At 35.7% G+C, this 13,275-nt stretch overlaps 1 protein-coding gene and 2 pseudogenes across 4 annotated transcripts; all 3 read right to left on the reverse strand.

Annotated features, from left to right (window-relative positions):
- Positions 1-3,309: 3,309 nt before the first annotated feature.
- LOC146931657 (ABC transporter B family member 9 pseudogene) lies at positions 3,310-7,246 on the reverse strand (annotated as a pseudogene). The gene is made up of 2 exons (XR_015006789.1): positions 7,228-7,246; positions 3,310-3,926 (listed from the first exon to the last, which is right to left on the reverse strand). The product of XR_015006789.1 is annotated as an ABC transporter B family member 9 pseudogene (transcript).
- LOC146931658 (uncharacterized) lies at positions 5,552-6,610 on the reverse strand. 2 transcript variants are annotated; one of them, XR_015008381.1, is made up of 3 exons: positions 6,205-6,610; positions 5,717-6,107; positions 5,552-5,685 (listed from the first exon to the last, which is right to left on the reverse strand). XR_015008381.1 is itself a non-coding variant. In XM_085708344.1 (2 exons), exons 1-2 carry the CDS (start codon positions 6,400-6,402, stop codon positions 5,976-5,978), a joined length of 330 nt encoding a protein of 109 aa, XP_085564470.1. In that variant the 5' UTR covers positions 6,403-6,610; the 3' UTR covers positions 5,570-5,975. The 2 variants fall into 2 exon arrangements, 1 of the variants encoding a protein (XP_085564470.1); XM_085708344.1 differs by having other exon boundaries at positions 5,570-6,107.
- Positions 7,247-9,325: 2,079 nt separating the features above from the next.
- Positions 9,326-10,282, reverse strand: LOC146931659 (glutaredoxin-C9 pseudogene; annotated as a pseudogene). The gene has a single exon (XR_015006788.1). The product of XR_015006788.1 is annotated as a glutaredoxin-C9 pseudogene (transcript).
- Between the last annotated feature and the right edge of the window lie 2,993 nt (positions 10,283-13,275).

Below are 13,275 nucleotides of genomic sequence, written 5' to 3' on the forward strand. Positions count from 1 at the left end.
TCACTTTGTTCAACTGCTGCTTCTTCTTTTTCTCTGCCTTAGTGCTCTCAGATAGACTTGGGTAGTGCTGCACAAAGACTGATGTAAGGGCTTCGTTATTGTCCTCTTCCGCTACTTCATCCCCCCAGAATTTGGAGAGAATCTGCACACTCTTAAGGGCTGCAGCAGAATGGTGGGAGGGTTTGGAGGCAGGACCCAAGATTTGGCTTGAAGGGAGCTTGTCACTTGTCAAACTTGTGTAACTGGTAGTTATAGGTTGTGGCATTAAATGATTGGAAACAGAACAGCTAGGCATAGCCAAATGGGTGAGAACTGGAGTATTTGCCCAATGTGAGAGAGTAACTGGATCCACAGCCTTGTTAGAAGTCACACCAGAGACACTGGGGGAAGACAGCCTCCCAGCTAAGTCACCCTGCACTAGAGAGAGAGAGCAACTGAGTTGGGGAAAGACAGCCTCCCAACCTCAGACTCCTCAAATTGTGATGGGAGAGGTTATTAGAAGAATGTCTGGTGATACCATTCTCATTCAAGATGCCATGGGAGAAAAGGCAAGTTTCTTTCTTGTATGACAAGTTAACACCATGCATGCATGTAACATGTTCTTCTAAGGATTATATCTATGATATTTTATTATTCCAATGTTAGGGAACTATTTAGTGACGTAAATATTTCAGTGTCTTTAGCGACAATTTTTTTTTTCATATCCATCGCTAAACCAGTCTCTAAATTGGATACTAAATGATTAAAAGACCGATTTGAAATATGTCGCTAAACTATAGTTGCTAATGCTAAAAAAATTCATTGATAATCTCCCTCAGGTTAGCTACCGATGCTTCAACTGTGAGAACTCTTGTTGTTGACACATTGACCCTCATTGTGCAAAACATAGCAACAGTAGCAGCAGAACTAGTTATAGCATTTAGTGCCAATTGGATTCTATCTTTTGTGGTTTTAGCTGTGTCACCATTGATGCTCATACAAGGATACATTCAAATGAAGTTTCTAAAAGGATTCAGTGCAGATGCAAAGGTTGGTCTAATCAACAATTTTTTTTTAGGGATTCCATCAATAGAAATGTATACTTGTATACTATGAACTATCCATCACAGTTCGGTTCTTTTTGGCTCAAAAAAGTACTGTTCCATATTTTGTATATACAAGTGCTTAAACCAGTGTAAAGTTCAAATAAGTCAATCGAAAAAGACCCTAATTATTTGGTGTTTCTTGTGAACTGATTCTTACTATAAGTTTTGTGCAGGTTTTCTTTTGTTTAACAATGACAACCAATAAATGTTTCGCAGACTAGTGCTTTTAGCACCAGATACTAACAAGGCTAAAGATTCTATAGCTTCAATATTTGAAATTCTAGACAGCAAACCAACCATTGACTCAAGTAGTAATGAGGGTGTGACACCAGAAACTGTGAAAGGTGATATTGAACTTCAACATATCGCTGTAGTGAAAAATGGAGTGATTGCTGAGAAGGGTAGACATGATTTGTTGATGAAGATTGATGGTGGAGTTTACGCTTCATTGGTTGCTCTTCACATTAGTGCATCATAGATTTATATTTATTAGATTTTTTTTCTATTTGCAAATGTTTTGCATATAAATGGATGGTCGTACCAAGTCATTAGTTGGACTTTTCATCTAGTTTATTGGAGAAAAATAACGCATAGGATTGCAGATCAAATCAGGATCAGGAGGCATATCAGTAAGATGTCAAGTGTTGTTAGCTTATAAAGCATTAAGTTCAACCTTCATTGCAATGAATATGAAATAGTTAAGGAAATTACAATGTGTGATAATATTTACGATATTTTTTTTGAAGCAAAATGTGGTAATTTTATGAAGTAATGTATTTTAGAGGATAACTCAAATTCTTTAATGTAGAATTTTAGATAATAAATTTGGAGAATTTTTATAAAGTATTTCTTGTTGCATGCATTGCTGTTATACTTCTATCTTTAGTTACACTAAAAATAGAAATTACTAACATGTGCTTACATGTTCGGTCACATTCATAGAAAAAAGTATTGAAAAGAATGGACTCCATTAACGAGGTACTTACAAAGTGTGACTAACAAAGTATTACAAGAAAACTAGTGATCGATGACATTGCAACCCACTAACAAAGTGTGACTTATTATGAAAGAATTAGGGCCGGCCCTAAGCATAGGCCAGGGTGCGACAACCTAGGGCCCATGCCGATAGGGGGTCCAAAAAAAACTTTTAACGCAGAGGGTGCATATAGAAATAGTTGGTTTATGGGAGGTATATATTGAAAAGTTCACTAAACGGCCTCAAACATTAACATAATGAAGGTCCGGGCTGAACTCTATTAATGTTTGTGGCCCTTTTGGCATGATTTGGTATATATATCTCCGCATAGCACAAAAATTTCTATATACATCCTCCCTATAATTATTTTTTTTTGTTGTTCTTAAAAATGTACCAAAAAATTTAGGAAATTTAGGATATTTTTCTTGAAGCAAATGTGGGAATTTTATGAAGTGATTTATTTTTGAGGATAACTCAAATTCTTTAATGTAAAAATTTTGGATAATAAATTTGGAGAATACATTGTTGTCATACTTGTATGAATACATTGTTGTTATACTTCTATCTTTATTTACACAGTCACGTTCATAGAAGAAAGTTTTGAAAAAAATGTATCTTTATTAACGAGGTACTATAGTATGAATACATTGTTGTCATACTTCTACTTCATTGCTTTTCTTTTCTGGAACTCCTTGAAAATATTTGTGATCTTGTCACTTTATAAGTTATCTACCCTTATATAATAGGAAGATATGGATTTTTGTAAAGTTAAGTTATGTAATCATTTCATAAGCATCATTTTCATAAATTTTAATATATCAACTTTATGTAATGGTTGCATTGGTCTAGCACAACTAATATTAATAATTATTGAATTTTGATTCATAGGCAAGTTTGGATTGAGCTTATTTTGAGCTTATGAAAAAAGCTTATGCAAATAAATAAACTTTTATGTTAATTCATAAGACCTTACTAATAAAAATTGTATATTCCTAAGTTGTTTTTTCATAAACTACCTTAACAAATTTATAAATAATACATCAATGCTTCTTTATTTACATAAGCTGTTTTGCATAAGCTCTAAACTAAACCAATCCAAACGGACCCTAATTACTTTGAACCTTTTGCTATTAGGATTTAAGAGTAGCTTGTAGCTATGATCAATGACAAGCTCTGTAAAGATTAAAATGATATCCAATTCCAAATTTGATGTCATATTTGCCAATTAAATTTTGATGTCTCAAGATAAATTGAATAAAGGACTCAATCAATTATTGATTCAAATTTGCTAAATATTAAACTGCTGAAATCAATATATCTTTTACAATTAAATATGAATAACCAATATCTCTAAGAAGCTATGAGTGATAAACCAATCAAAAGAAACAATAAACCAGTTTTACCAATTCCAAAAATCTTCTTAGCTTGCAATCTGCCTCAAACAATAAATGCTCACCCTTAGAATGCACTTTCTCATATGTAGAAGATCAGAGGAACCGATATTGGAAGTAGAAAATAGAAATAGATTATGATGCACTTTCTAATGAAGCATAAACACCATCAGTAATCCTCATCAACTCATCATGTCTTCCCTTTTCAGCCACCGCCCCATTTTTAATTACCGCGATGGTATCAGCCCCTCGAATTGTTGTAAGATGGTGAGCTACCACCACAGTAGTTCTGTTCACACTCACTCTATCTAGAGCCTCTTGAACAATACGTTCACACTCCGCATCCAATGCACTTGTTGCTTCGTCAAGAAGAAGGATTTTTGGATTCTTCAATATTGCTCTTGCAATTGCAATTCTTTGCTTTTGTCCACCAGTAAGTTGGGTCCCATTTTGCCCTGCCATGGTGTCAAGGCCCTGCAAAGACAATACCACATTATTATAAGAGTATTACTTTTCCCACCCCATGCCTTTCCTAGCGCGCCCTATTTTTTTTCCAAAATACCCTTAGTCCGGATTATATAATCCGAACTAATTCCGGAAAATATAATCCGGATTAATTCGTGTATTTTGACACTCCATTAATCCTGATGGTTGATGATACCAGTTATAAATATACTGGTTCGGATTATATATTCTGAAACAGCTAGAGAGTTTCCGGAAAACATAATCCGAAACGTGTAAATCACCCCGTTGAAAGTCAACAAAAGGGGGTTGTGAACAAAAGTTCCGGATTATATAATCCGGAATACGCTAAACATGTCCGGATTATATAATCCGGACTGCATCAGTTCAGAGGCAGAAGCCATCTGTTTTGGCTGAGCCTCTGTTTTAGAGCATATTCAGTCAATGTTTTTGGCCTTTGACCATACGCAAACCAGAAAATCAAATTATAACTTCAAAATTAACAACATAATATAATTTTTAAACTTTAATAAACATAATTATCCAAATGGTACATAACAAAATTATCCAAAATATTCAAACATTAAAGTTACATAAAATAGTATCAGTCCCTAATAACTACACCTCTGCTACCACCCCTGCCACCACCTCTGCCACCACCCCTGCCACCCTCAGCAGCTTTCCGACAACGGTAAACTTTGGCATCATGCACCTCTCTCAAGGCATCCTCCAAATGCTGTCATTCCTCACTCCCTTTCGGCACCAGACCGCTTCTCATCATAGCATAGATGTGGTCTCTGATGCGGCTCATCCTTCCGTTAAGCTGTAAGTACGCAAGGTCTCCATCATCTTGAGCAGCTCGGGCATCAAGGACCTCACGCTCTGGTGGCTGTGGCACCGGTACCGGCATGTCTGGAAGAATCATGCGTGGATGAGACACCTGGTAAAACCACTCGATGTATCCATCTTCTACCTCCACACCATGAACTGCAACCTGTCCCAACTGCTGAGGTGTCAGCGTATAATCAAGGACACGCTGAAAGCGGTTTGTGATCTCTGCCAAGTTAACATCAACAGGTGCACTCTGAACAGGATGTCTCGGTATGGTCTGAACCCACCTAAACTGGCGAAGCACCCTCTCCGGCAGATATCTCACCATGCGCTCTCCGCATCTCAGCCATCCAGAGTAAAGGCTGACCCGCTCAAACGGACGTGCCTGACGGTGCTCTCCATATGGGGCCATGACAACCCTCGTCAAATCCAGCGCATCTAGATAGCTCCTATACTGGTCCACTGTGCCTAAACCATGCAGTGGCACAAAAAGCATCGCGCGTGGATACAAATTCTCCACATATCTGTCCCAGACATCCTTGCTGCCCATACCTATGAAGTGATGAAACACCCAAGTCTGCACCAAAGACAACCACATATAAATATACAAACCATATACACTTAAATTAAAAAAAAATAAAACATAGTTCTTAATTTATACCTGCAGCAAACTCAGGTATCCTGCCACCTGACTGGTGTTCCAACGTGCAGCATTGTTGAGCTCCTTATACAACTGAGTTAGTGCCGCATCTCCCCACGAAAAACCAGCACAAATATCAAGGTCTCTGAAGTACTTCAGGTAGACACACTGAAGATCGTGATGCCCACCAAGTACAGCAAATATATGCAGACAGCCTGGTCCCGCAACCTCTCCACCTCCTCAGTCACACCATACTCCTCCACCAAATCCATCTGCTCCTTCAACCGCTCCTTGAATATCCTCTCCAAGTAGTTAAATCTGCAATGTGCACCTTTGGTCTTCTCGATCTCTTTGAGTGCATCACCCAGATCAGACCCCAAGTAATCCACCATCCATTCAACTGCCTCGTCCCGTGTTATGGACCCGTGGGAAAGGAGCATGCCATCAATGGGGATATGCAGCAAAGAGGCCACATCATCAAGTGTGACCGTCATCTCCCCAAACGGAAGGTGGAAGCTGGAAGTCTCCTCGTGCCACCTCTCCAAGAAAGCACAGATCAGCCCATGATCAATAATCGTGTAGCTCGTATCCTAGAGCCAACCAAGGCCTGTGCGACGCAATCTGCTCTCCCACCACCGTGCAGCCATGATAGGTCTGGTGTCATCATCGTGCATCGCCTCTATCTTCTTTCCGTTGTTGATGCATTTTAATTTTCCACGCCACTGCATATATTTAAAATTAATAAAGTGAGTTTAAACAGTACATAAACAGGCAGTTCCAAATATAAATCATATATAAAGTGAGTTTAACAGTGCATACCACGCCATCAGCCGCCTTCCTGGCCACGTGCACATGATACCTCCACAGCAGGTCAGTCTGGTGTGGGCCACCGGGATAGTCCTGTAGTGGCTCAGGGTCCACCACCTTCTCCTTCTTCTTTCGCCTTTGTTGTGGCTCGGCATCTTCCATCTCCTCGTCCATACCCTGCAACTCCTCCTCAAGCTCCTGCTCCTCCATATGCTACAATTCCACATCAGCATCAGCCTGCTCCTGCTCCTGCTCCATATAATGATGATGCTCGACATCAGGCTCGACATCAGCATGGCGTCCTCTACCACCCCGACGCCTCGGACGAACACCACCTTCCTCCTGTAGCCGTCGAGAACGCTCTCTCCTATGGGAAGCATGCCCTGCCTCTCTTACGCGTCGGGTATTTGATGTTGAACCTTCTATAACATTCAAATTAGGGTAATCAACAATAACAATGAAACAGCACAATCAAATAGCACAAAACACAAACAAAACAACGTTCTGGGTTACTCCGGATTTCGTAATCCGGAGGAGCAACAACCTAGTCCGGAAAACGAAATCCGGATTGCATTCGAACGGAATTCAAAAAAAATACGAACTAATTGAACTTGCTTGTGTAGAGAAATCGAACTTACCTTCCATGACGCTTGACAAGGGTTGAAATGCGGTGCTTTTGAGCAAGAAAACTCCAAATTTGGTCAAGATTTTTGGTGTCCGAATTTGGGATAATGTAGAGAGAGAGAGAGAGAGAGAGAGAGAGAGAGAGAGAGAAGTGAAACTGTAAAACTGTAAAAATGGGGGGTGAAGTTCCTTTTATACCTCGCAACTGTCCGGATTATATAATCCGGATGTTTTATCTATATTTCAGATTACATAATCCGGATGGTATGTTGGTAATTTGCGTACGGCGCGCGAGGAGACCATAGGGTGGGAAAAGTAATACTCTTATTATAAACTATAATCCAACTTAATAAAAAATACTAGCCAAAAACAAAAATCACAGGTATAAAAGTCTACAATATTTATACACACCTGAGGCAGCTTGTCAATGAAATTTGGTTTAAATGTGTAATTGGTCCCTGCACTTTTAACAGATTTTGGCATTGGTCCCTGCACTTTTTTTTGTTTGACATTGGTCCCTGCACTTTGTAAAAATATTGGCATTGGTCCCTGCACTTTTTTTTGTTTGGCATTGGTCCCTGCACTTTGTAAAAATATTGGTATTGGTCCCTGCACTTTGAAAAAATATTGGTATCGATGCCACGTGGCATGAAATGATTGGGACCAATACCAATATTTTTCCAAAGTGCAGGGACCAATACCAATATTTTTACAAAGTGCAGGGACCAATGCCAAACAAAAAAAAGTACAGGGACCAATGCCAAACAAAAAAAAGTGCAGGGACCAATGCCAAAATCTGTTGAAAGTGCAGGGACCAATTACACATTTAAACCATGAAATTTTTGGCATTAGTTGCACCTTCTTTCCCATATGCTATGTTCTCTCTGACTAATTTAGATAACTTTTGTAGGGACTATTGTTTGATGAATTTTTTTAGAGAAATTAAAAATGAAAGTTGAGATATTTAGATGGACCAATAACTTATTTAATTTAACCATAATCCAATACAAAAGTATTAAACCGGCAGAAATCATGTTGGATTAGATCGGAAAATTATCAGTCATCGTGAGCTTGTTTCAGTTGATAGGGATAATGAATAATATATGTAAGGCCTGGGGTTAGGGTTGGGAATAGGCCAGGCCAGCCTACAGGGGCCTACGGCCTGGCCTGTTTTGGCCTGGCCTGGCCTGGCCTGTTTAGTAGATAGGCCTAGGCTTAGGCTTTTTAAAAAGCCTGTTTAGTTAAATAGGCCAGGCTTAGGCTTCCAGAAAAGCCTGTTAAGCCTAATATGCTGGCCTATTAATACTATTTATTAAAAAATGTTTTTTTATATTAAAATAATTGCATATATTAAAAATATAAATATCTTTTTCTCTATCTAGTAGTCCCATAATAGGCTTTGTTGTTATAGACTTTTAAGTAGGCTTTAATCTAGTTAAAATTTATTTGTAGTTAAATAGGCTTTTAAGTAGGCTTTAAGGCTTGTTTAGCTTATTTAGTAGGCTAAATGAACTATTTGATGGCCTTAATATAAAGTAGGCCTGTAAGTAGGCTTTCAGGCCAGTCCAGGCTTTTAAATAGGTCAGGCCAGGCCAAGAAAAACGGCCTATGATAGGCCATAGGCCAGGCTTAGGCCTGTAAATTTTTTCGTAGGCCAGGCTCAGGCCTATCAAAGCCTGGCCTGGCCTGGCCTATTCCCATCCCTACCTGGGGTTCAAACCCCAGCCACCACTAAAAAAAGATCGAAAAATTAGCAGTCTGAAGAGCCCAATTAGGTGCAATTTTGCCGCAAATTTTGTAAAAAATTATGAATTTTCTAAACACCCTAAGAAGTCCGATGTACACATAAAGTCAAAAGTGGAACCTTCCTGTACCAGTACTGGTTAAATACAATGACATATTGGTAGAAGGAAGGCGTTAAATATAGTGTTTCTTTTTTTTGTCAGGTAGTCTAGTGATTAAAATTCACTTTATACGGTGAATAAGTTGGGTGTCCGGGGTTCGAACCCCAGCCCTGCATATAATAATGCATTGTCTTACCAACTGAGCTATGACGGTTAAATACAATGTTTTAATTCCTATCAAACAGAGATGTTTAAAGTTTAGGCTCTGTTCATTTATTTCTCTAGCTTAAGTCCTATAGTCCTATATATATTTGCCGTTTGCAACATTAATTTATATTTGTCAAATTTCTTCTTGTTATTTTTTGTACAAATATTGTAAAATTTCTTATGAAGGCACTAACACTGCCACATGGACATTCTAATTTTCATGATATTTAGTACTTTTATTTATATCATTATCAATTATTAATAATAATTTATTTATTTGAAATGTTTTAGAAACGTCATTAACATTTGCGCAAACGAGGCAGTGACGTCTCAAACAACGTGGCACGTAATGAGACAACATCAACATAGATAACTCTGTACTGTTAGAGGGAGCAGGTTGATTAAGTATTTTGAAATATTGTTAAAACAAGACAAACGTGAGAGACTATATTCAGATATTTATAAATTCTGCAATAATATCTTCGCATTTCACATATCAACAAATTTGTATCCATCTCAAGGTAGAATATGACTTATATTAGAATTTAAGTTGAGTCTAATATAATCTTACAAAATGTCAACATCAGCTATTATGGTGAAGATTACCTCTCACTTATAAATCTACGTTAAAATCATATTTTTTTCAATGTCGGACTCTTAACAACTTGACGTAGTCAAGCAAAAATATGCATCCAATTTCAAAGACATGATTAACTTTTGAAAAACACTCCTGATATTATTTCTCTACAGACTCCAAAAGATGGAATCAATATATCCGGAAATGAAAAATTTAGTGGAAAAAATAGAATATAATAATGATTCAAAGCCATAAAGCCCCTGCTTGTTTGAGAATGGGGACCAATTCACCAGAAATATGAGTGGCCATAATTCGATCCAATCCTCCAAACAAATTTCCACCTATAAACACTGCTGGAAATTGAACCTTCTCTTCATTGGCAATTGATTCCAATTCTTTAACCACATCAACTTCATCTTTCTCTTCAACCTCATGTACAGCAGGATTAACACCAAGACCAAGAAGCAGCCGTTTCACGACATGGCTCATACAACATCCATGTCTAGCAAAGACTATAACTGCGTTCTCTGATACCATGTTATGAAACATTACTTTGTCGTCTTCATTATTAATATTAAAGGAGGAGGGCCTATGAGACGACTCATCAATTGTATTGTGGATTTTAGTTGTAGTTAATATGTGTGGTTTGATAACATTGAAGTGAGTGGTGGAAGTGTTGTGTGTCCATGACCTATAAGGAATTGCTTGTTGCATGGTTGTTTATTTTGAGTGAATGAGAGAAGAAGGAATATGCGGTTTCTTCTTTGCAGTATAGTTGGATTGTGTTGTGGTTATGGGTCATGAATGGGGATGATGAATATATATAAATGGGGGATGGAAAAAAATGGGGGAGTGGGGTTTATGATTTGAAAGGGTCATTATATTATTTTTCTTAGTACCCATAATTTAAATGCAAGGTAGACCGGGTATCTGACACATGTTAATGTCTCTGATGGATACATATGGTTATATTATTTATTAATATGTGATTGGTTCGGGTTGTAAAAAATTCTCACACTTTAAACAAATAGATATGATCTCTAACTCTTGTGAAAGGAGAAGTTCAAATATTTACATTATGTGTTAAACATGTTTCGTAATAGAGATCTCAATGTTAAAAAAAAAATGATAGATATATCATCATAACTATAACATCATTATAAAATTCCGTAAAAAAAAAAAAAATAACCATGTCAATGGTTCAATTACTTTTATTTTTCACTATATTTTTAAAAGTTATTAGTGGTGTTTATATTTAATGTCATGTTCGTAAGCTAAGGTAGTATATATTTTTTGATAACATGCTTCATGATTATTTTTATTACATTAACAAGTTGTAACGTCAACTGCAAATAAACAATTTCTAAGATTACGCGGTATTGTTAGGTCATCTTACGCTATAGATTGTGTCACTTCTTTCCTCCTTAATTTGTTTTTCTACGTTTTCTTTTTTGGACGGCCATCATGCCACTTGCTACGTACATCCCCATTCACTGCTTGTATATGTTAGGACAAAAAATGTACAACATATTTTCCCTCATTTCTAAGAAACATGTAACATGACTTCCATTTTTAGTTGGACCATAGTGTTACTATTACTTTTGAAAATATCTCGATAAACATATAGTAACATATGATTAGATATTATTATGTGCATATGACTAATTTTTGGTTTCATTTATGTGAAATGATATTTGTACAATCATTTTGTGATAACTTTCTCTCTCATAATACCTATTTTTTTTTTTTATAAATCTATGGTTGTTTCAAAAGTTATCACACAAATAGTTGTTCAAATAACTTTTCTACAATGTATAACATATATCTTCATTTATGTATAACTTTTCTACAATGTCAAAGTATATCCGTGAACATCTTAAATTGTACTCAACCATAGTATAATGAATAATAAGTTTCAAAATAACTAAAAGAATAAAAATCAAAATTAAGTGATTTTTTTGTTTGAAAAACCAAATTGAGTGATTTAATCTTATAAAGTTGTGAGTTTAATGGAGATATACTACCACTATAATTTAGTTATAACAAGAAAATGCAAGCAAGTGTGGCACACATTGACAAAGGATGGTGATGATTATTATTAAGGCTTATTTGCACTTTTGGCCTCCTATCTTTCCAAAACTTGCGGTTACAGCTCCCTAACTAATTTAAATACAAAACAGCCCCCTAAGTATTGAATCTTTGGCAATTTTGGCCCCCAACGTTGACGTGGCACCCTAAATGAGGTGTCACGTGTCTTTTTTTTTATATTTTTTTGGCCTTGGGGGGCCAAAACTGCCAAAGATTCAATACTTAGAGGGCTGTTTTGTATTTAAATTAGTTAGGGGGCTGTAACCGTAAGTTTTGGAAAGATAGGGGGTCAAAAATGCAATTAAGCCTATTTGAGCAAATAGGCTTAATATTCAAATAGGCTTAATTGCACTTTTAATAATAGGCTTAATAGCCTATTATTAAACCAAAAAAAAGGATAGGGATGACAATTTTATTTTAAATTAACAATTTTGCTTAAAAAAAGGATAGGAACGACGTACGCGTCATAAGCCACGTTGCATGACATAAGATGCTGGCCCTACTACGTCACAAAGATTGAGCTCTATCTTCAGTTACGTCACCATGTTGTTATCAACAATTAAATCACATTATTATCGATTTAAATTTATATATTGGATTGGATAATTTAAGAGGTTTGATCTAGAAAAATGAGTTAAATGTATTTAGTTTAAATTCAGATGAAGGAAAAAAAATTAGTTTAACACCTAATTATTAATTTTGATCATTAAAAAAGAATTTAAATTTATATGGAATAGAAACAAACAAAAATAATATTAAATTTGTTTTAAAAAAATTGAAGGGTTAATTATGTTTCTAGTCCCTATAAAATAGCGACCTTGTAAGTTTAGTCCTTACTTAATTTTAATAGCATTTTTAGTCCCTAATTTTGTTTTTTTGCCCTGAGTATTAGTCCCTACTCAATTCAAATTTGTTTAATTTATGCTTAAACTCTTAAATTTTTGAACAATTTTTTGCAGACATGTTTAGAACATTACTAAAAGTTCCTCCGCAAAAAATTATCGCAAAATTTGATTTCTACATCCAGATTTTATTACTTTTTATCTTTAACTTTTGTCGTTTTAAAAAATTCATATTTAATTCATTTCATGTCTGAAAATTCTAAATTTTAGTAAACGAACCTTTCATAGTGTTCTAATCTTGTCTCAAAAAAATCGTTCAAAAATTTAAGAGTTTAAGGATAATTAATCAAACTTTGTTTTAGCAGGGACTAAAATTATAAGTAAATTTATTTTTTATAGGGACTAAAAATGCTATTAAAATTAAATAAGGACTAAACTTACAAGGTCGCTATTTTATAGGGACTAGAAACATAATTAACCCAAAATTGAATTAAAAAGTATAGAACACATCAAATTCATTAAGCGTGATTTTTAATGAAAAAGAAGAGATTGAGAAGAGATAATTTTCTTGTGCGTTTTACAAGTTGTTTGATGGAGATTAATCATCATTAAACGTTGGAGAAAAGTTCGTGCCAATAACAACGTAACTAAAAAAAATGAGGAAGGATATGAGATAACTGAAAAAGTAGATGCAAGATATTGATCTATGAAAAGAAAAATAGAGAAAAAAGAAAAAGTGATTTGATGAATTGATAAACAAACAAATATCTAAAATGATATGATTTTTTAACATCAAAGGATAAGTTCAAATTTCAAATGTCAATTTTGAAGTTGCAAAATAGTCTTAGCACTACCGTCTATGTTATATACAGGGTTAATTATGTTTTTGGTTCCTACAAAA

Source organism: Medicago sativa, chromosome 4 (genome assembly GCF_051527215.1).
Source record: "Medicago sativa cultivar Bolivia chromosome 4, Bolivia_mono, whole genome shotgun sequence".
NCBI classification, from domain to species: domain Eukaryota; kingdom Viridiplantae; phylum Streptophyta; class Magnoliopsida; order Fabales; family Fabaceae; genus Medicago; species Medicago sativa.